This window comes from Calonectris borealis, chromosome 21, assembly GCF_964195595.1.
Source record: "Calonectris borealis chromosome 21, bCalBor7.hap1.2, whole genome shotgun sequence".
In the NCBI taxonomy this organism is placed as follows: domain Eukaryota; kingdom Metazoa; phylum Chordata; class Aves; order Procellariiformes; family Procellariidae; genus Calonectris; species Calonectris borealis.
Genome location: NC_134332.1, coordinates 8408026 through 8430740, shown reverse-complemented (window position 1 = coordinate 8430740; position 22715 = coordinate 8408026). Strand labels below are relative to the sequence as shown.

General features: G+C 53.2%; 1 protein-coding gene across 3 annotated transcripts in view; it reads left to right on the top strand.

Moving 5' to 3' along the window:
* VAV2 (vav guanine nucleotide exchange factor 2) overlaps positions 1-19637 on the top strand; it is a 148107-nt gene extending 128470 nt beyond the window's left edge. The window contains exons 10-29 of one of the 3 annotated variants that reach the window (XM_075170675.1): positions 1571-1670; positions 2930-3025; positions 3514-3582; positions 6264-6350; positions 8143-8228; positions 8470-8602; positions 9593-9702; positions 10289-10390; positions 10496-10584; positions 11386-11402; positions 11755-11776; positions 13023-13150; positions 13388-13462; positions 14069-14121; positions 14875-14991; positions 15099-15186; positions 15281-15404; positions 16412-16498; positions 18603-18757; positions 19452-19637. In XM_075170675.1, the coding sequence (XP_075026776.1) occupies positions 1571-1670; positions 2930-3025; positions 3514-3582; positions 6264-6350; positions 8143-8228; positions 8470-8602; positions 9593-9702; positions 10289-10390; positions 10496-10584; positions 11386-11402; positions 11755-11776; positions 13023-13150; positions 13388-13462; positions 14069-14121; positions 14875-14991; positions 15099-15186; positions 15281-15404; positions 16412-16498; positions 18603-18757; positions 19452-19499 (1786 nt within the window). In that variant the 3' untranslated portion in view covers positions 19500-19637. Of the gene's footprint in view, positions 1-1570; positions 1671-2929; positions 3026-3513; positions 3583-6263; positions 6351-8142; positions 8229-8469; positions 8603-9592; positions 9703-10288; positions 10391-10495; positions 10585-11385; positions 11403-11754; positions 11777-13022; positions 13151-13387; positions 13463-14068; positions 14122-14874; positions 14992-15098; positions 15187-15280; positions 15966-16411; positions 16499-18602; positions 18758-19451 lie in introns of those variants that run through there. The other 2 variants (XM_075170674.1, XM_075170673.1) reach the window with 2 other exon arrangements.
* Positions 19638-22715: the final 3078 nt, after the last annotated feature.

The window sequence follows — 22715 nt, the reverse complement described above, 5'->3', positions numbered from 1 at the left end:
AGGTTTGAATTTATGCTCCTGAAGCCTCTTTGAAACTCTCCAAGTGCTGGCAAGGTAGATATTATTGTGCATGTTCAGAAGTTGTCAAGGGGAAAAGGCAAAAGAATAATCTGTATTGGCTGCTGCTTCGCCGGGGACTGCGGCTCCCATAAATCTCTCTATTCAATTCCCCGCCGAGCTCTGAGAGTCCCACGTTTACGGAGCGACGCCGGGTCAGGTGCTCCCAGATCATCTCCATCGAGAGACGAGGCCCCGAAATGGTTGAGTTGCAGCGTGTGATGGAATATGTCTCTTATCAGCAGCAATGCAGTTAACCCAAGGAGGGGGGGAAACCCAAACCTGTCGTGCAGGATTAATGAGTGAAAAAGGGGGAATCCACAGCAAAACTGCTCTGTTTGTGTCAGGTGTTTAAATTTATAGCCTGGGGTATCTATACAGAGCTTCACTGGGTTTCCAAAGGCTGTGATAACCTTCTTTCCCCAAATAACGCGGTCTCTTCATCTTAGGTCCCTGTGGCGCATCCTGCAAGGAGCAATGAGCTTTCTAAAATGTGTCCTTGGGTTTTAAGGGGATTTGAAGCTTCTCATTCTCTGATGAGGTGGAAATTGTAATCACCCACATCCATTCTGGGCATGTCTCAAGAATCAAGAGTTGCCTTCTTCCTTAGTTGGTGAAATGTCTCAAGAACCAAGAGTTGCCTTCTTCCTTAGTTGGTGAAATGTCCAGAAACCCTCAGAGAGAGGGGCAACATCAGCCACAGCGGTGGCAATCTTTTTTTGGGCTGTGAGCTGCTGTGACTGAGGAAACGAAGGCTTTTTGGGAGATGAACCCATGGGCTTGAGCGAGCTGCATTGGGAAACGCTCTCAGGAAACGGATTTTTGTTGTCATTTGGTCTCGGAAGTGCATCCCTGCTCTGCCTTCACAAGCCCTGGTGCTAATACGGCACAGCTGGAAAACCGGCGCATGGCCGTCGGGGCGGCAGGGCGCCTGTTGAGACATCAAGGGGATTATGGCGATGGTGTAGTCGCGAGAAAAAGCCGACTACAGCCGAGGAGCCGTGGTGTTGGATTGCAGGGGTCCAGCGCTCGCCCCCTCCTCGTGTTTAATCTGCAGGTTTTCACCGTTTCTTTTCATATTTGGGCTGTTGTACTCTTGTAGAGCCACTTTGTAACCTGCTCTAGGAAAGGTCTTTCAGCGTGGAGCTGGGTTTCCCTTTATTATCGTGATGCTCTGAAAGCACAGCTCTTGGGGAGCGGTGGTTAAATATTTCTCTCTCGGGAGTGGAGGGATGAGCCGTCGTACCTCCAAAAACGGACTCTTCTGGCCGCTCAGCCCCTTCTGCTCATCGTGAGCTGAATCGCCCGACGGGCTCCAGCTTTGGAAACTTCAAAAGATTTAAATGTTAAAAAGCCGTGCAGTAAAAGAGTGTTAATACTTTGCTAAGCGGTTATATGGGGGAATAGCTGTTTGCCTTGTCCTTTCACTGTATATGAGTATATATATCTTTTATAACAGGTTATAACTGCCAGCAAGTGTTTCCGATTAAATCTGTGATTTCCCCCTCTACAGGCTGCTGATTTACGGCAAGTACTGCAGCCACATGGAGTACGCCCAGAACACGCTCAACCACCTCCTCGCCAACCGGGAGGACGTCAGGCAGAAGGTGGAGGTGAGCGGGCAGGGGGCATCGGGGCCGAGTGCTGCCCACCCGCCTCGTCGCGGGTTTTGGAAGGAGCTGAGGGCGTGATGGGAATGCTTCAGTTAGCAAGAGCGGGGAGGGATGTGGGGTGAGTCTGTGCTTGTCCTGGTCCTCTGCTTGCCCCTTCATCTCCCCGCCAGACCCGCTCTCTGTCCTTCCTCCCCCGAGTTTATCCAAGTTAAAACAAGCTGGGTGACTTTATTTGAGTGGGACTGGTGGTGGAAAAATTCTTCTTTGAGTTGTGCAGGGAGACCCAAAGGCACCGAGCATCCTCGAGCCAGGAGCCGAGCAGCATCAGGGACAGTCGGAGGCGAACCCCGGTCCCCAGGCGAACGCCCGGATAACTCCCCTGCCCTCCTTCCCCAGGCTTAGTGTAAATAGGGGCTGATCCAGATATTAAGTAAATCAAAGGAGCCCCAGAAGGGATGCATTGTTAGAGCTGCTGTTTTACCTGGCTTTAATTCCTGCTTTGGTCTCGATGCTGACGTGAATTTGCTGGGCTGTCTGTACATGTTACCTCGTTTTTCACAAACGCTCTTTGATTTTCCATGCAGAAGTAGCAACCCAATTAAGGGATAAAACTGCATTTAATCATTTTTTAAAACATGTTCCCTGGATCTTGCATCAAGCCAGTTGCTGTAACATCCAGTTGCTCCCGTGCTTTTCTTTTCTCTCCCTCCCTCGTGGCAGCTCTGCTCTTCTTCCCGGGGGGGCACACAGGGTCTCAGCCAGCACAGCGGAGTCACGGGTCTAAATGGGTCTGGGCAAAGGTAACAGTCGCAAAACTTCCTGCGATCACATTAGCTCATCTTAATGACTTAATGCTTATCAGCGAAGCCACAGCAACTGTCTGCGTGCTTGCTTCCAGCCCCTCGCAAATAAAATGCATTAGTTCAAACCATCCAGGAGGTGAGTTAAGCTAATGCGTTTCATTTGACATTTCCCGAGGTCTGAGAGCATTCATGTGCTCCCCTAATGAGCAGTATCTCATTAAGCTGGAGTAGCTCAGTTGCATGAGAATGTCTGTATTTTAGGGTCCAGACCCTGTGTTTTATTCCTCCATAACCTCTGCAGTGGGGGTGCTTGCAGGGACCACGAGCCGTTTCTCATCCGAACTGAGTTTACAGAAGCAAAACGTGACAGCCGGGGGATGTTGGAGGCTTTTTCTGCGGGGGAGCAGTTGTTTTCCCCCAGCTTCTTCATCGCTGATGTATTGATTTCTTTAATAGGAATGCACACTAAAGGTTCAGGATGGGAAATTTAAATTGCAAGATCTGCTGGTGGTTCCAATGCAGAGAGTTTTGAAATATCATCTCCTGTTAAAAGTAAGTGTTTCCGCATTCGTACTTCTCTCCAGCTGCCATCCTCGCTGTAGCATCTTTCGGCTTTTACAATGGGGAGTGAATCATTGCCAAATGCAGAGTGAGGGTTTTTTTTTTTTCCCCCCTTCAAATGAAATAATTACTACAGCTACTTAACACAACATAATATTTGTGCCGTCTCTTAAAGTACAGTGACCTAGGGTAATTCTGCACTTGTTAGCCACAAGAGGCAGTTAATGAATATAAAATAAGCTTGCATATAATCTGATTATGTGTGAAATTCCTCCCGTCAACTCCATGTAACAGATCTCTCAAGCACCAGCCGCTTGGTGTGTTCCCTGTCCTACGGCTGCAGCCGCAGCCGCCTGCCCTGGCATCCCTGCCACCAGCCTGGCAGCAGGCAGCATTGCCCGCGGGTCATAGCCTGCCCGGTGCAGGCAGGGTGTGGGCAGCTTTCCTAGCACACCCAAACTCTTTAATTTTTGTTTCAGGAGCTGCTCAGCCATTCATCAGACCGACCAGAGAAGCAACAGTTGAAGGAGGCTCTGGAGGCGATGCAGGTACGGGAGGGCGAGAGCAGCAGCGGGGCTGCGCTGGGCTCGGGGTGCAACACAGCGTGTGACCCCTCTGCTTCTGTAAAACAAAAACTTAGATGGAAAAACCATCCAACAGCCGAGGGAAGGCAGCATCTCCTCCTTTTGGACATGCATGCGTGTATTGATTGCCATCTGATGCGATCGCATCGCAGCAGATCTGTAGGCATCGCTGTTATCTTCCCCCTTAAGCAGCTGGGGAAGCTGGTATATGTTGACAAGTTATGACTTTTCACTAATTACTATTGTGTGTAAAGAGGCCGTGCCAGATTCGGCTCTTGTTTTTGCTAGGAGGGATCTGGAGGAACTCCAGAAGTATTAGCAAGTCGGGGAGTATTGCAGAAACGGGAGCCCGTGCCCGTGCAGAGCATTGCCTGCGCGCTGTTAGCCAGGCGCTGCTTGGGAATCCTTTTATCCATGTATATTTTTTTTTTTATTAAGGGGGAGATGCTCTTTCCACAAATGAAGACTTCTGGTGTCAAAATTTTGCTTTATTTAAAGTTTTTTTGAGCTGAAACCCCCAAGATCTCAGGAAAACCTTCAGCAACAAAAAATAAAATCATCCAAAAGTTTTCTGACTTGGATACGTCCCGCACACTCCCACTGAGGGATCATCCTCAGCGGAATCTGACTTGAGGATGAGCGTTAACTCCAGGTTTTCTCTCTGGAGAGCATTGCAGGATTCATCCCTGGGCTTGCTCCCGCGTTCTCGGGTCACTTTGTTTTCTACCTCTGAGCCGCAGGTTTTGTAATGACGCTGCGTTTCCCAGCACTTACATAAGTCGAGTGACCTTTTCAGCCATTATCCCTGCAAGCCCAGGAATCCACAGCCGATATGTAGGTCGCTTTAAAGTTAAGGTTGTTTGAAGGACGTTGCATTCGCAGCCCGCTGCTGTACAACACATGGCCGTGGCCTCAAACGAACGCTAAACCTGGTGACGGTTGTTAAACGCTGCTTATGGCCTCGTAATTCGGCACCCACCAATACCACTGCTAATAAATAAACATATATACGCTCCGGCTACACTGCAGACTCAGCATTTTTTGCAGGAAGCTGCCCGTAGCCATCAGCCAGGTTTCTCTTTCATCGCCCCATCGCCAGGAGAGCGCAGGTGCAGTTCAGACCGTGCTGGGCTCAGCAGGGGCATAGGAAGCCGTGCAGTTTGGATTTAATTGATCTGTAAACCAAGGCTTAACTTACAAGTAATGTTTTTCATCGCGAATGCAGCCTTTCTGTCTGCCGTGCTGGTGGGCGGCGGACGTTGCTGCCGTCTGGGGCGAGAGCCGTGCAGGGGGGTGAATATCTACAGCGAGAGCTGCATTTCCCAAAGGGATTCACCTCCCTTTTATCTTGCATAGGTAGTTGTTTGCACAAAGCAGGGGCAGGATTTGCACCAAAAAATTGCACGTGGGGGTATTCGGTGCAGGTACCGACCCTCCCCCTGAGCATGCAGAACCGAGCCCCCGGGTGATGGTGGGGGCGAGGCAGGTTCCCGGTTAAATGCCGCAGCCCAGGTCTGCACGTTGCTGTCGCTGTTTCAAGTCACAGTCGATCCTGGGATTGTGTTTCCCGTTTGCGTGGGAGACGGCCTGTTCAGCAGCAGGGAGCAAATGCTCGGGTGTGATGGAGGATGCCGCTTATAGGGCTTTTGGTTTTGTCATTCTTCATAACCATCCCTGCCACCGGCCTGGTGGGGTATTTTGTGATGTTATAAGTATTGTCACGTAGGTTTGTGATTATCATCTGTGATTAACCCTTCTTATGCTGGGAAGCTGAGGCAGGTCTGACTTGGAGGGGATGTCTTAAAAAAATCCCATGTTCAGATTTAATCCACGTTGACAAGAGCTATTGTTGAGGACAAGGAGGCAGGGAGCAGATAAGAAGCAAACGGGCAGAGAAAATACGCTCCGAAGGGGGTAAGAAGTTGTTTTAGTGGAGGGGATGGGGTTCTTTCTCTTTGATGGGTCAAAATTTGGATAAGCAAGGAAGTTTTCAGGGCAGAACGAGCTCCATCAAGCATCTCCTTATTTTACAACACAGCCTTTGTGTGGTGGGAGATGTTGGAGGCCCAGACATGTTGGAGGTGGGGATGCTCTCGCGGGGTGTCCATCCCAGCGCTCCAGCCAGCTCGGGTGCCACCCGGAGCACCCCGGGAGGTCAGCTGGAAGCAAGCGGGGCAGAGCCGGCTCAAGTGCTGTTCACAGCTACCATGTGTCCACAGCAGTTATTTTACAGACGTGGATGTTTTGACAGCAGAGACCAGCCCACAGCTTCTGTACCCGGGGGGATGAAGGGAATTTCGATGGTGAAAGCTGGGAGGGAAGGATGCTGCCGGGGCAGGGGCGCAAAGGCAGGGGATGCCTGGCTGCTCGCCCGGGCTCTCGCCAGGTAAAAGCCATGGGTCGGGTTTGCTGTGCTGCACTGGATTCATGCATTGCCATCTTCTGGGAAATGGGAAAAATTGCAGCGCCTGCCTGGTTCAGCAGCGCAAGGACAAGAAGCCGGCGCTGACGGTGTCCGGGGCTGCTGCTGGAATCCTGGTCTGACTCCTGAGGGCGGAGGGGAGCGCGGCTTCGGGTGTTTTCTGCTTTGGTCAGGTACTAGTTTCATCTGGAAAATAAAAATCAATATTCACTTTTCTTTGAAGGACTTGGCCATGTACATAAATGAAGTAAAGAGGGACAAAGAGACTTTAAAGAAAATAAGTGAATTTCAGAGCTCTATAGAAAATCTGGTAAGTTGGAAAATCCTCTCACTCCCTACTTTAATTTGATTATTATTAACATATTTGCTTTTTCTGTGCAATTACTACCCCAGAAAGATCCCTGTGTGTTCCGACACTCCCTGGTCACTGACTGTTCTTGCTGACGGTCCAGAAGTGGTTGCTACGTTACGAAACCCATTTGGCTGTGATGGAGGGTGGCTTTTGGTGGTGGTGTTACACTGAAATTGTTTCTCCGACTCTTTCTCACGTTACTAGTGTAGGGGGGACCCAAGAATTCCCCAAATCTGCTATTTAATTTCCTGTCTGCTATTTAAAGTGGGTTTTCTTTTGCTGTTAAAGAGGACAGAGGTGAACTGAAAGTGTCCCAAGGCCCCTTTGGAGGAGAAGGGCACATGTAATATGCACCCAATCCCAAAATCTCAACCAGATATTTTAAGGAGAATCTCATCCTCCAAACTCCAGAGGTATCAAACGCTTGGCCCCATTACTGTGCATCAGCCGACGCTGTGCAACCCATCACTCACTTTAGCCCCGAACAAGCCCGTTAATTTAATATTCAGTGGCAGAGCTTCAAGCTAACGAGCTTTTTCCCCACATTTGCGGGGGGGTGGGAGGGAGGGCTGGTCAGCTGCGGGCGCAGCTGCTCTGCTGTCACGCTTTATGCTGTGCAAAATGCAATTTGGGGGCTGACACCTGAGATGCTTCAAAAGGGCTGACGGAGGGAGACGCCGGGGGCTGCCCAGCCCGAGGGGTCCTGGAGGGCTCCTGGGTTTGGGGGGCTTTAAGCCCTGACTTCATTTGAAAACAATGAACTTTTAATTGATGGTTATTTAACAGACGGAGACAAAGGCCTTAATTTTCAAGAGAAACCTGCAAAAACTCTCCGGTGGGATATGGGCTGTTGCGGCTCACAGGTTTTGATTGAAGCGGTCTTGATAATCCTGATCTGTGCGAACAATCAGACATCGCGCTCCGTAAAACCGGGAATGTAAACGGGGGCATTAAGCAGCCACTTCTCCTCCTTGCAGCCGCCAGAGAGCAAGTTTGACACGTGGGAAAGGAGATGTTAGCCACGCAGTCACTCCTGTCTGCAGATCAATCCCACGCACGTTCTGCTCGGTGTTTCCTTTCGTTGCACCGGGCGGGACGTTGTGGAGTGGTTGGTGTTATGTATACAGAGCCCACGTGGCACGGCAATGAAATAATTGTGGACTATACACACAGCTGTGTAAAATACTTATTTTCCTGACCAGTAGTGATGCTTCATAATATTTTTTTTTTCCTGTAAGAACTATGCAAGGGGATCGATTCCCATTCGGCAGCTGTGCTGCACCGAGCAACGTTTGCAAGGGCTTTTGAGCTGAAAGACAAACCAACCAAACCCTTGGGTTGGGTGCCAGCCTCCCCAAAATCTCCAGTCTTGGTTCGGGGTGGGAATCAAAACTACAATAGCCTTGGTTCTGATTTTGTAGAAATGTCTGGAAAATGGCTTATTTTGGGGGGGTTTTACCTTCTGGATCCCAAACCTTGCAAAAATGCTTTGACTCCTGAGCCTTGCCCTGGGATGCTGGTGCTGGAGCTCCAGGGATCTCCCGTGGTCCCGCTCCTGATGCCGAGGCCATGCTCGTGCGTGGGCTCCCCTTGGCGAGGGCGATGCTGTTCCCAGGAGGTTCTGCAGCTCGAGGCAGGGCTGGTGGGATGCTCCCAGCACACTCTGCGATCCGGGCGGGTTTGGGTTTCAGTCTCCAAAGGACCGTCCCAGCCCTGGCTGTGGATCTCAGCCCTGCTTTGCTTTCTGCAGCAAGTGAAGCTGGAGGAGTTCGGGAGGCCGAAGATCGATGGCGAGCTGAAGGTCCGCTCCATAGTCAACCACACCAAGCAGGACAGGTGGGTGAGCAACGGCGCTCAGAAGTTTTCCCAAACTAAATGCACCTTTGTTTGGCGATTCCCCTTGTGCTCATTTATTCAGTGATTGCCTAGAGTTGCACTGACAGAAATCACCATCAATGTGAAATTATAGCTGCGCTGGCTGGGAAGCTCTGCAGAGCTTTCCAAATGCTTCCCGTTGAATGGGGACCTTAATGAGATGTTTGACTGGGTTGCTTGTTTATTTGCTTGCTTTGGGCAGGTATTTATTTTTATTTGATAAAGTGGTGATCGTCTGCAAAAGGAAAGGATACAATTATGAGCTGAAAGAAATTATTGAGCTGCTTTTCCACAAGATGACTGACGACCCTATGAACAACAAGGACATTAAGAAGGTAGGTGGAGCGGGGATTAGCTCTGCTGGAGAGCATTTTGGAGCTGTTTGGGCCAGTCCTTGGGTAGTACATTCCCATTAGCCTTTTAAAATAGAAACAGAGCTTGCAAAAAGCTGGAAAATAAATGCTCAGCTTTCAGGGCAGCCTTACAGAGAGTTGGGAAATGTTTATTAATGTGGGGCTGGGCTTGATCCTTGACCTCTGTCCTTGCAAAACAGCCTGAAGAAACTGGGATGATTGGAGTTAGGAGAGAGGAAGCTGCTCCCTGCTTTCTGGCCGGCCGGCAGCGAGGGACTGGCAAGGAGCAAACGTTTGGGGCTTAGACTGCAGCCATGAAGGCAAACCTCCCACTATCGGTTTAGCGGAGACCCATTAGCTTAATCCCCTTACATGCAATGGGAAGAGGTGTTGTACAAATGGGATAAGTGAGATTTGGGTAAGAATAGCCCAGTTTTACCCCTTGGATGCTGAAGAAATGCTGCTAGCTTTGTGTTTTAATGAAATATATTTCCACTTTGCTCTCCTATGCTTTCTAGTCTCATGGAAAAATGGTAAGCAAAGCACACAATTTTCTCTTGTGTTTTTCTGTGCGATGTTGTAAGGAGACAGGCAGAGCATATGTGCAGTGGGCAGGTCAGATGTTCCTCCTGGGCTGTCAGTTGCTGTCAGGGAGAGATATAATGGCTGGGGAGGATCCATTGGAGCAGAAAAACCTGGGTTCTCTCATCTGCCATTGTAAAATCCTATTTGGCCCTAGTGCACGGTTCCCAGCTGATTCAGGCATCGTTAGTTGTGATGTTTTAGAGAAACCTGGAGCTCTTCTTCCTCCTTCCCTGCTGTTACCTTTGCAAAGGTTCAGCAGTCCTTCAGGAGGGCCGGGGCAGGCACTGAGAGCAGTTATTAAGGTGCCTGAATAAAAGCGCAGTGCATTTTGCTGCTCGGGCGTTGGGAGCACAGCGGTCCGATCAGCTCTCTCGTTTTCTCTTGCAGTGGTCATACGGCTTCTACCTAATTCACCTTCAGGGAAAGCAGGGCTTCCAGTTCTTCTGCAAGACGGAGGAAATGAAGAGGAAGTGGATGGAGCAGTTTGAAATGGCAATGTGAGCATGAGTGCCTCTTCTAGCCCTGGCGTGCAGTCGCCAAGCACGGGGGGACAGTGTCTTGGACCAGCAGGGCACCGGAGCCCAGCTCCGATAGCAAAGCTGGTGATGGGGAAGCTCGCGTGGGCTTGCTGGGATGGCTCCCTGTGCAAAGGCAGCATGAAATCATCTACCCCGAGCGTCTGCAGCAAAGCACGCGTGGTGCATCCTTGAATTGACGCCTGCGGTGGTTGTCAGGCCACGCGTGGAGCACTGAGCGGGGGCTGGAGGAAGGCGTTGCAGGAGAAGGGCTGTAGCGGGGACCTGGTCCTGAGCAGAGCAGGGGTTGGCCCCGCACGGATGGGTCTGGGCTATTGATTGACTCGGGCAAGGGCCAAATCCGTCAATGTTGTCCCAGGGGAAGGTTGATGGGCAAAATCCTCTCTCTGCGCAGTCAAGCCCCGAGTCTGCTTTCACACTTGATTTCTTATCTGTCCGGGCGGTTTCCAAACTTCGACTGAAATGCAAAGAGCAGCTGCCCTGACAGGTCACGAGCGCAGCGTGGCTCGTAGGGACAGGTTGATAACCCCCCGGTCCTTTCCCTTAGGTCCAACATAAAGCCAGAGAAAGCCAATGCAAATCACCATAACTTTCAGATGTACACATTTGAAAAGACTACCAACTGCAAAGCCTGCAGGATGTTCCTAAGGTGAGCAACATCCTCCCAGCTTTTCTGCATCTGCATTAAAACACGGAAGGAAAATCTCAAAGCTGAGGCTGAATTAGGACTTTCTGATTTCTTTTTTTTGCTCAGAGGAACCTTCTACCAGGGCTATCTTTGCCCCAAGTGTGGAGCGGGTGCTCATAAGGAGTGCTTGGAGATCATTCCTCCCTGCAAGATGGGTGAGTTATATCACATCATTAGCAGCTTGTGCCAAGGAGGTGAATGCGTGTGAATGATCCGAAAGATTCGCTCTATAAAGCAGTAATGTTTGTTAATGCATAACAAAATCTGAGTACGCTCCCACCCACCTCCCAGGGCTGTAATTCACAGTGGCTGGTGGTTTAAAAACCAAACAAACTAACCAAACCCCCCCCCCAAACCAAAGAGCTGAATTCCAGGTATGTCAGAGGATCGCAGCAGCTCTGTGTACGAGGTGGGATCACCCAGCCCTCGTGCTGGGAGGGCGTTTGAGAGAGATGATGATTTCTTCACCAGATGATGTTGGTTAGTGAAAGCAGGGGGGTCCGCGCCAGGAATCACGTTTCTGATGAGAAGGAGAGAGCTCGTCCCCGGATCCCAAATGCCCCACAGCGCTGCAAAAATCTGTGTCCTTGATCTAAATTGGGCAAAACTGTGACTCGGCTCCCCTCGCCGGGTCAGAGCCCTGGCGCTGCTGGGTGCTGGGGACTGTCACGGGGTGGCTTTGGGGAGGTTTTGCGTGGGGAGTGGAGGGAGGAAGAAACAAAATTGCAGAACTTTGTGCAAGTGAGAAAATGTCCTTATTGGGCTCCAGTCCCTCCCAGGGTCTTGCCCACCCGGTGCAGAGCGATGACCTGAGTGACCCCAGCCTCTGCTTCGTGCTTCCTCCATCAAGTTTGAGCACTGATCCTGGTTTATTGAGACTCGCGGCATCAAGAGAAACAGAAAACAGGGTTTGTTGCCTGTTAAATTAACCACTTATTTCAACATTTCTCTTGCAGGTTCTTCAGCAGACCAGGTACGTTGTTTGGTGGCCCTTTTCCCGCATCCCCCTCTGCCTTGGGCAGAGCCCGTGTCCTTGCCCGGTCCAGGTGCGGGTAGCTCGTGGGAAGAGCCAGCACCGGCCTCGGGGGGGGCCCAGTAACCTGGGGGGCAGGACTGGAGACTGATGGCCTCTCCTCCAGCCTAAAATTCGCCCAGTCTGGGCAGCACCATGGCCCTCGGGAGGTGCCAGCACCCAGCTGGGCAAGCACCGGGTGCCAGGGAGGTTTCAGGAGAGGGTTTCTTGTCCCGGTGGCTTCAGGCGGGCGCTCATGGAGGGAGCCCAGACCGCTGTGTCCTCACGGAGACTTTTTCCTCTCTCTTTGCAGGATTTGCTGAGTGCTGGACCTGGTAAGGGCCTGCCTGTGTTGCAGGAGGGCAAGTAGAGACGGCGTGTTGATTGTGGCTGCGCATGTCTAACATTGAGCACGTGGGAGGGAGAAGCTCCTTCCGAAACCAGAAAGGAGCATTAGTAGCTGCTGTGCCACCCTCGCAGCAAGCGATGGGGCGCCGAGGTCTCTCCTGCCCCTGCTCCCCAAAGCAGCAGGTTGGGGCTCCTGCAGAAAGACCCGGCTCTTCCCTGGGCTCAGCCCTCGCTCGCTGCAGCCGCCAGCACCACGTCGTTTCTTTGGGTGCATTACCTCTGCCGTGCGGGTAAAGCCTCTGCACGTCACACCAGCATCCTTGTGCCAAATCGCCCCACAACGCAGACCGAACGCGTCCTGGCAGGGAGCTTATTGCTGCTGGGCAGCATCTTCCTGCCGGCGCGTGTCCGGCGCGCTGTGGGGATGTGCAGCTCCGGGCGCTGCCCTCTGATGGGGCCGTTCGTTGTGATGGTTGCCGCAATATTTTATATTTTCCATTGCTTAAAACTAGCCTTGATAGAGTGCTGGGCCTGCCCTGCCTGTGCTCTGGCTCGAAGGAGAAGGAACAATTTGTTTTTGTGCTTTTTCTGTCAAAAGGAAAGCCAAGCCTGGCAAAAAGAAATCTGAATCAAATTGGCGGTTAAAAAAAGAAAGCACAGAATGCTCTCGCTGGGCAGGGAGAGGCAGAGGTGGGAAAGCATTTTGAAGATAAACACTGCGGTTTTAGTGCAGTTGGGGAAGCTTATTTAATGTGCAGTTGTGGGCGAGCCAACTGGACTTTGACTGCGAGTTTCAGGGGCGTTTGGGTCCCAGGCCCGACTGAAATTCAGTGGAAGCCGAGTGTTCGCTGGTCCCTTTGGGAATCGCGGGTGTCACGGCTGAACCCGGCGGGGTTCGGTGCTGGCCGGGCATCGCCTAACGAGAGCTGGTCTGCCACGGCGGGGTTCGAGCCCAGGTCCGGGGCTGGGAGTCGGAGCTTTGGCTTGGCTCGGTCCTTCATGGGATTATTTTTGCTCAGTGAACTCAGCCATCCATGTAACTGCAGGAGCCAAGACCGTTCTCTGTGGGCACTGTTCCTTTCTGCTTTCATGCTTTCTGCCCCAAAATCCTGCCTGCCGGTGCCATTAGATTTGTGGTTCGCAGGACAAGGAACAACAGGCTTGGGGGGGTATTTTTGTTTTGCTTCTTATTAACGGGGTCTGGGTGATGAAACTGGTTTGCATCTGTTCCAGGTCCTAAAATGGTGGCGGTTCAGAATTACCATGGAAACCCAGCCCCCCCGGGGAAGCCGGTGCTGACATTTCAAATTGGGGACGTGATCGAGCTGCTGAGGGGGGACCCCGACTCGCCGTGGTGGGAGGTGAGAGCGATTCCCCTTGCGAAATTCCCAGGAAGTTTTAAACCAGTGACTTCTGCATCATCCCTTTTATTTGTGGGCTTTCCCGGAGCGCAGGGATGTGCTGGGGCTCCGGAGCTGGGGGGTCTGCGAGGTGGTCTGGAGCCCGGGAGCCGCAACGGGGACCGTCCCTGACCCTGCATGGCAAAAACGTTGCTCCCCCGTGCACGTCCCAGGCTGATACCCGGCTTGGCTTTGCAGGGGCGGTTGCTGCAGACGAAGAAGTCAGGTTATTTTCCCAGCTCGTCGGTAAAGCCCTGCCCCGTTGATGCGAGGGTAAGTGCCAAAGAGGAGATGGAGCCGGGAGTGCCGGGGCGGGCGCTGGGGGCTGTCACGGGAGGTGCTGCTCCGGCAGCGCCTGTTGCTCTTCTCAGCCTTCTGCTTGAGACGTGGTCCTTCCAGTAAGCCCCTGGGCCTTGAATGAGGCCAAATCGTGAGGAGGTGGATGCATCATCCCGTGGTTGCAAATGTCTGGTCAGGTTGGTCTCAGCCCCGAGTTCCCAAGGTTGGGGTTGGTGTGACCAGGTCTGGACTCCATTGCTCCTCTGCGGGGCTGACTGGGGACCAGGGCGCTTGAGATCAGTCACAGTACAGGAAAACTGCACTTTTGGGTTTTTTTTTTTTTTTACTATGTTTTGTAACGCTGTCAGCCACTTCCCAATTAAAAAACGCTCAGGTAAATGAACACATGCAGCATGCTTCTCACAGCTGGGAGGCTGAGAGAGAAATGCTCAGCTACAACACTGCCCTCCGCCGCCGAAGCCAATAATTCAGAAATGGCTTGGCAGACGAAAACTCTCCCGTGGAGAGGAGCATCTCGCACGTGATCTATAGCCCGACGAGACGCTGGCTCCGCAGTAATAAGCCATGCTTTCTTTGCAGCCTCCCAACAGCCGGCCGCCCTCGCGGGAGATAGACTACACGGCGTACCCGTGGTGAGTCGCCCTGCCTGCCGCTGGGCAGCATGCTGGAAATGGCCTTTTCTGGCCAGAAAGATATATCGACCTTGCCTTTTAATTGTTACTTTGTCAGGAATCCACTCTAATAACGAATTATGAACAGAGGTTAGCAATGCTTTGCATCCCACCTCCCCCACGGCCGCGGGGCAGCCTCTGCAGCGGCGTTTGGGTGTTGAAACCCGGTGCAGCCCTCACAGCATCAGAGGGGATTTCTGCACTGATGGGGAGGGTCAGAGGCAAAAGGAGATATGCTGGTTTCTCTTCCCATTTTCTGTGCCCAGAAAACCATTTTGAGAGGAAGGAAGCAATTCCTGCCTTGGCGGGAGAGGCTGCGCTTGGCTTGCCTCCTGCTCCTTCCCTCCAGCTCCAGCCAGGTTTTCAAATTCATGAGTCTAAATTATCCCCACTCCCCAGCTCTCGCTGAAGCCTCATTCGCCTGGGGACCGATTCCCAATTAGTGGGATTTTCTAGGTGCCCTGGAAACATCAGAGACTTCAAAGGGAAGAGGTTGCACTCTGCATCACTCATCCTCTGTTCAGTGGCTGAGCAGCTCCTTCTACATCTCTGGGCACTTTCCTTTCTGCTCATGAAGTTTTGGATGAGACCTGTTTCTCTACTTGCCCTTCATGCCTTTAAAAAAGATGTATCTTTATGTCTAACACATGCCTGTTTTAAAGATAGGCATTGATTTTTAGTTAATTAATTTAATCAATTAACCTCTGGGCTCAGGTTTGCAGGGAACATGGAGCGGCAGCAGACGGACAACCTGCTCAAGTCTCATGTCAGCGGCACCTACCTGATCCGGGAGCGGCCGGCCGAGGCCGAGCGCTTTGCCATCAGTATTAAGTGAGTAATACTTAATTTAGCAATTTAGTATTACTCCCACACGGAGGGCGAGACGGGGCTGGAGCACACGGCTATGTTTTCTTGAGTACCTTTGCTACCGTTTGCAGGTTCAACGAGGAGGTGAAGCACATCAAGGTGGTGGAGAAGGACAATTGGATTCACATCACGGAAGCCAAGAAGTTTGAAAGCTTGCTGGTAGGTTTTTGTAGCCCCTTTGAGCCTGCGCACCGTCCCTGCAAGTCACGCAGAGGACAGCAGAGACAACCGGGTGCCCCTCCATCCTCCGCAGGAGCTGGTCGAATACTACCAGAGCCACTCGCTGAAGGAGAGCTTCAAGCAGCTGGACACAACGCTGAAATACCCCTATAAATCTCGGGAGCGCTCTACCTCCAGGACCTTCACCCGCTCTCCAGGTAAAACCCAGCTCGGTCGGGCACCGTTAAACCCCGATGGAAAATCTCACCCTTTCAGCAAGGCGTACCGACTGGACGAAGGGATTTATAGCTTTGCTGTAGGGCTTGAGCCCCCTAATTTGCAAATGAGTCTCCTGCTCGGCTGGTGGCATTTTGAGGATGGGTCTCGCAGGAGGTGGCGGGGGCTGGGGGGTCCAGCCGAGCTGGGGCTGCCTGATGCTGCTCCCCCGAGCTCGTGCGGCTCCGCAGAGTGGGTGCAGCCTCCCAGGGAGAGCTTTTCCTGGTTTTCCTCCTGCGGTTTTGCACCCTGTGCTCGGGGGTGGTTTGTCACCGCCTGGTCCTGCCGGGAGAGGAGCTGCGGCTGCAGGGGCAGCCCGTCCGCCTGCGGGTAGGGAGCAGAGACGCGATGCTCTGTTAGCGGGAGAGATCGGGTCTCACCTGCCCACGTGAGTTTTGGTGCGTGTGTTTTAATGGATCTAGTTCCAGTGTCACTTGTGATGGTTGGAATCCCAGTGGGACTCCTTTAATGGAGATGAGGGTAGAAATGGTAAGTCTGTGCCTAAAATTAAAAACAAAAAAGGGAAAAAAAAATCAAAACAAATGGGAAGGCAAAATGTGCATTAATGCAAAATGTTCCATTTTGTCTAAAAGCCTGAGTGCAGAAATAACTACTTTGTGGGGAAAAATGCATTTTTTTAAAAACTTTTTCCATGGTATATTTTAAAAAGAATACCAAAGGAAGATAGTTTTCAAACATTGATTAAATAACTTTTCCAATAAAATACAACCCTAGGATGACTTTTGAGCCCCCACACTGGCTGTGGGGCTGCGGACGGACCTGCCGCTGGTTGTCCCAGCTCCGAGCCCCTGCGCAAGACCTTCTGTATGCTTTGCCCTATATTTCTCTGTCGGCTTTTAAAGCATTGTGCATTATAATATTTTTTTTTTTTAATTTCCTTTTTAATGCGTGTTCTGCCTCTTTCTGTTTCTCTCTAACCTCTTTGCAGCCTCCTGCGCTTCCTACAACTTTTCTTTTCTCAGTCCTCAGGGCCTCAACTTTTCTTCTCAGAGCTCCTCCAGTCCCTTCTGGTCAGGTACCAGTGCCTCTCCCCGCCGGAGAGACCTGCCGCCTTCCCCAGGCTGCAGCATCCCCAGCTTGAAAGCCATCGCCAGCGGGACCTGCGGGGTCCCCGCTGTCCCTCCATCACCCGCAGGGAGTTCAGGGGGGTCCCCAGTGCTGCCCTGGGGCACAGCCTGGAAATAAGTTAATTAACCATGGCTTGGCTGGAAGCAAAACGCACTCTCCCCTCTCCCCAAAATCAAGGCAGGGAGGAGACGGAGTTGTCACTATTTGAGAAAGGGGGCTAAAATCAACAAAAAAATGAATCTAGCGCATTGGGATCTCATGATGTACTTCAAGCTCGACCTGCTTATCCCGTGTGTTTCACCAGACGAGCATTGGCATCACACCGTCTTCCAGACCGTTTCTCCTTCCTGTACAAGGAGAACATCCCAATGTCCGGCAGTTTTTGAGCTCTGGTATCTGAGGCTGCTCAGGAGCCCCTTGCTGAGGAGGCGGGGGGGAACCTGCGCTGTCAAATGCGTGTTGTGGCTCAGACTCCCTGCAGAGAGTGCAGGGGTGCTCCGGCCTTTGAACCCCATTGATTAAATGCCTTACGGACTGGTGTCTGTCTGGCAGGGATCGGAGCAAAACCGTGCCAGTTCATTTCTTCCCCTTTAAGCTTTTACCTTTCAGTATTTTCTTTAGGCTGGACAGGGAAAATCATGGGCAAAGCCACACGTGCTTTCCTTGGTGCCATGTTTGGGAAGAACACTTAACTTTTCAAGGTATTAGAACATAATTCTGGGAATTTGGGATTCTTTAACTGCATAGAAGGTATTGCAGACAGTAATTTGTGCAGCAGTGGGCTCTGAGCAAGCTCCCGATGAAAGAGTTCAAAGCTGCCGTGATTCTCGCTCCGTTCTCCAGCCTGGCTGCCTGGTGAGGACGGACGAGCCCTCCAGTGATTGCACGTTGTGTGTCTGGACCGTCTCCATCGCCATCCTCATTTCCTTCCATCCCGAGAGCTGAAAACCTGGGCAAAGCTTTTCCTCAAACTTAGTTCAACCTTGGTTTGCAAACTTTTAAAATGGAAATTAATCCTCAAAAGTCCTGGGACAAAAAGGGTAGCTTCACCCGAAACAAGACGTCCCTTCAGGGTGAGGTTTTTTTTGCAAACTTCAGAGGAGATGCATTTTTCTCCTCCTCTGCCCATCCCATCCTTCCCACCGTTGCTCTCCAACCCTCCTTCCCCCTGCCCAGACGCTGGGGCAGGGGAGCTGAGCGCTGCCCCTGCCTTGCCCCCCTCATTGCTGCTCCTCCTCGTGCCTCCCCCGCCCGTCCCCTGCCTGAAGCGATGGAGATCCGCGGTGCTGGGGCCGTGCTGGTGCTGGCGGAGGCCGGGTCCCGGGACGGCTCACGGGGCCGTGCTTCTTATCACGAGCTGTCGGTCAGCGTTAGGGTTTGCAGGGTGCTTCTGCGCCTTTTCGTCTGTAGTGGGACTGAGTTTCCACGGGCCCTGGCAGGGACAGGAGCAGGGAGGGTACTGGGGTTAGCAGCTTGTTCCTCCTCATGGCAAAACACACAGGTTTTGCTCAGCATCTCTAGGAGAATCCGATCCCAATAACTCAATTTTTTTGAAGTAGTTTTAAATACAAGTTGATTTGTGAAATCTTTTGACAAGGGGGTCCCATCAGGTGCCGGGAGCTGTGTGGCAGCCAGACCCGATATCGATAGTGGAACAGGAATGTTCCACGATTTCATTGTTAATGATCGTGTATTCCTATGAAATCTCTTCTTTTACCACCTTCTCACAAAAGTGCCCCTCACCCCAGCGATCCCCACCAAAGCCCCTCCTGGACTCTCCTGGTCAGCAGAGAGGGGTTTCCCAAGCCCACTGAACTGTTTAAAGCCCAACAGGAATCCAGTTTAACCCCGACCTCCCCAGTCTGTGCGGGGCTGAGCAATTCGGATGAGGCCAGCCCCGCCATCCGAGCTGCTCCAGGTCGTGGTGTTGCAATGGGAGCCAAGCGCCGCGGTGGAAAACCCAGGTTGAACCTCACCAAGCTTTCCCCAGGCTTCGGCCGGTCCCACGCGGCGAGGCAGCTCCCGACTCCCTCTGCTTTGTCCCCTCGCAGTGTTCACCCCACGGGTCATAGGGACGGCGGTGGCACGATATAACTTCGCGGCGCGGGACATGCGGGAGCTTTCGCTGCGAGAGGGTGACGTGGTGAAGATCTACAGCAGGATTGGCGGGGACCAGGGATGGTGGAAGGGGGAAACCAACGGAAGAGTGAGTGCATCCAGATCACGTCCTGCCCGTTTCTGCAGCGCACGGTCCTCCCCGCTCTCAAGCTGCCCAGCCGGAGCGCAGCCTGCCGTCAGGACAGCAAAGGGCAGGGGGACACGTCCCGCTCCCTCTTGCTCTTTTCCGGCTCACGGATGGGCTGTCATCGCACGAGAGCATCGCATCGCATCGCTGTGCTGCCAGCCGGTGCTGTGTGACAGTGACAGGCGATGCCCCGTGCGTGCAGGCAGATGGGAGCATGCGGCGGGCAGGCGGGCACGCCGGCTCGGGCGACGTCCGAGTCTGCTCTTCCTTAAACCTGCACGTGGGGGATTTATGCAGGAGTGGCTCTGCAGGTGAAAGGCTCAGCATCCCGGGGAAAAGCAGCAGGCTGCTGGCTTGACCTGGTGTCCCACAGAGTTTGTAGCACCGGGGACAGATTCTTCATGCCCTGATCCCTTATATATTGCAGACGACCCATGTGTTGAAGGCAATGTATAGTTGCTAGCTCTGTGCCAAATTAGGGTGACGGCTGCACCGCCTCCCCGTCCCCACCGTGCATCGGGATGCGGGCGCATCCAGCCCCGTACAAATGGCTCACCGGGAACGGCGCGTGGTGGCAGGGGAGTAGTCCTGGTGACAGAACAGGAGGTCCCTTCAGCTCCCCAGTCTCCAGCTCACCTCTCCGCTTCCCCGACAGGTTGGCTGGTTTCCCTCGACGTACGTGGAAGAGGAGGGGGTGCAATGACTGCGGGGATGTCGGATGGAAAGTCGTCGAGCGCCCAGAGCGAGCCGCTGCAGACCGTGCACACTTGTCCCGACGCCCGCGGCTCCCCGCGAGACGCGGCCGGACGCCTCCCAGGACTGCTCTCGCAGACTCCTTAGCAATCCGTTCCTCTGTACAGTGCGTGCGCACGCGCGTCAGGGCCGCCGGCGGCCTCGCTCCTGTTCCGTGTATAGAAGATTGATGGTCTGTTGGATAATGTTCGTGTAGCAGCTGCAGAAGAGTCCCGGGAAAGCCGCGCTCCCCTGCATGGACAGAGCTGAGAGACTCTGTGCGGTGCCCGCCAGAGGATGGGGTCCTCCAAACCTCTTTTACTAAAGGTGTTTTAAAAGCCACTGTGGTGATGGTGGTGGGAGGGTGAGGCTGAAGGTTTGCGCCTGGGCTGGTGCCCGGGTGTGCCAAGGTGAGAATTTGGGGGTTTCTAAGGGGAAGGGAGCGACTCAGCCCCAAGGAGATGACGCGGACCCCTGCCACGTGGCTCGGGTGGGCTCCCCGGGTCAGGATTTCGGCAGTGTCCCTGCCGTGCTGCGGCCGGGGCGAGGGGGCAGAGCGGGGACACCCGACCTGGGAGGAGGAAAGGGCCGTTGCTCGTCTCTGAAGGATGCCAGCTGTGAAACCAGGAGCGCGTTTTGACCATCAGTCGTAGGCTGGAAGTGGACCTCCAGGTCAGACAGGAGGGGAATGAGCCGCTTTGGCATCCCAAGCCGCTTTTCTTTACAACCACCTTCAGTCCCACCAGCCTTGCTGCGGGCGGAGGGGGCAGCCCGGGGTGCAGACTGGTCCCACTGGTGAGCAGGAGGTCTCGGTGCATTGCGGGACTGGAGATGTGCTTTGCCACACAAGGGTTTTGGAGGCCACCAAGGCACCAGGTACCTGCAGAGTGGATGGGAGCATGGGTCTGTCCTGCCCTCGCACCCAGCTTGCAGCCGTGACACGTCCCACCTCGCTGAGCTCAGGGGGGCGAACCCCCCTGAGTAAGGGCTACGGTATCAACTCCTGATTTCTCTCACTAAGTTGTGAAAGCATCTCTTCTTCCCCAGCTGTGTGCACTTTTGGGGGCTGTGAGCGTTGCCCCCTCTCTTCCTCCCACAGGCTTTTACTGCTGCTGCTGTCAAGTAAAGGTCCGTCTGTCTTGGCATTGCTGCCATGTCCTGAGCACCGTCCGTCCGAGTCCGTTCTTTCCAAAGTGCAGTGGGCAGAGCTGCCGGGTGGAAATCCCAGCCATCATCTTCTGCCGGGCACTGGCTTTGCTCTCCAGCTCCAGAATTTCTTTCCAAAGTGCAAATACGAACAAATACGTGTGCAGGTGTGTGATAGGGAACAACTTTCCTCTAGCCGATACCTGAGCCCCAGGAGATGCCCCCCAGCCTCTCTCAATAAGTGGCGTTTTGAGCTGGTGCTTCCATGCGCTGACGTTGTTCCCCCGGGACTTGCGGTGGTCCTGCCGTGGGGCACCGTGTTCCCGGTGCGGGCTCTTGGCATCGCGCTGGCGCAGGTCTCGGAGACGCCAGCGTTGGGTGGGTGAGCGGTGCTGATGCCCTCGGTCCCTGGCAGGGGGTACCACGGCTGCATCCAAAGCCTTGCCGCAAACGGAGCAGCAGTGCCCTGCTCGGGATAATAAATGGAAGAGTTTGGGGCTCTCAAGCAAAAGGGAAAGGTATTAACTTGGAAATTAAATGTTGTTGCTCAGTGAGAAGCCCAGAGCCGCCCTACTTTGCTGCCCGTTCCTCCTGGAGCCCCACGAGTGCCCCCGCTCTCGGTGCCGCGGGGGGGAGTGGGGTGGGTGCAGCCGGGGTCTGGCCGGGGCAGATGCCCACCGGGGGCCTTGCTCTGCGAGGTGACGGGGACGCGGAGGGGGCTCGGGGCTTTCCCAAGGTACTGTTTGGTGCTAACCTCTCCGGGCCAGCCCCTCGGTGCTCAGCTATGCTCAAGGGGGAGCTGGCAGTGCCCTGCTCCTCCTCTGCAAAGCAAAGGGCCCTGCTCCGACTCCTGGAGCTGAGGGTGTATTTAGGGTGGATGAGACGCACGCACACCCCCCCCCCCCGAGACGAACTCACGATGGCTTACGTTACGCCTCAGATCCTAAAGCCTTACGCGACCGTCCTGTTTAACATCGCCGGTTTTGCAAGGCGGCGAGGGCATCCCCTCTGGAAGAGCACGTACTCTGTCACGGGGACACGGCACCGTCTCTCCCTTACGCCCCAAAAGGATCCCCGACCTCCGCCGCTGCCTGCGCTCCCCTCCCAGCCCTGCCAAACCCCCCTTCCCCCCGGAGAGCTCTCCCTCTTGTGTTTACTGTTGTAAGAAACTTGTTAAAAAGATTGTTTTGTTTGTAAGTAATTATTCAGCCATTTGCCACAATATATATCTGTGAATAAGAAAGGGAAATGTTTTTTTATGATGGCGAGAAAATTGTATATATATTTTAGTTCATCGCAGATCATTCAAAATTGCAATGGGATACGTTGGAAAATAATATGTAAATTCCTTGGGTTTTTCCTTTGCACTGCACTAACTGGGGTAGGGTGGAGGGGGTTTAAAGGTAAAACTGTTTGTTTATGGAATAGTTTATAGCTGGGAATTTGGAAATCATTTGGAATAGCTTGTAATGCTGGAATAGAAACTTTAGCTGCTACTTAGAAACCCTTTTGCATGTGGTTTTTCCAGACCTTTTTAAGTTACAATACATCAAAGTAAATTCCACAACGAAAAAATAAAGTGTAATTTTGCTGATAGGTTTTTTTTCAGCCATGGTTTTTACTGTGCCGGAGGGCTCGGGCTCGTGGCGGGTTGCTTGTCCCTAAAGCCCCCTTGGCTGCGCTGGTGGCTTGGCCAGTCCAGGGGAGACGCGTGCTCACGGGGACGGATCCTTTCCGATTGCTGCCGTGAACTGTGAGTGTTCGTACCCCTTCCAAAACTCAGAGTAAATCCTTCCTGCAGTGCCAGACACGGCTCTTGCAGTGAGGCACCGCTGCAGCCAGCTGCTCGCCTGTCGAGTTCCTTCTCCTTGTTTCTGGAGCAGCTGCTTCTCCTGCAGTTGTCCCGTGCTCCTGCCGGGCAGCTTTCCTGGGGCTCCTCTCCCTGCCGGAGCCGAATCGCTGGGGGATGAGAGAAGGAGCACAATTTTCCACGGCTTTTAGTCACTCCCGAGTATCGTATTCCAGAATCCCGCCCGGCCCT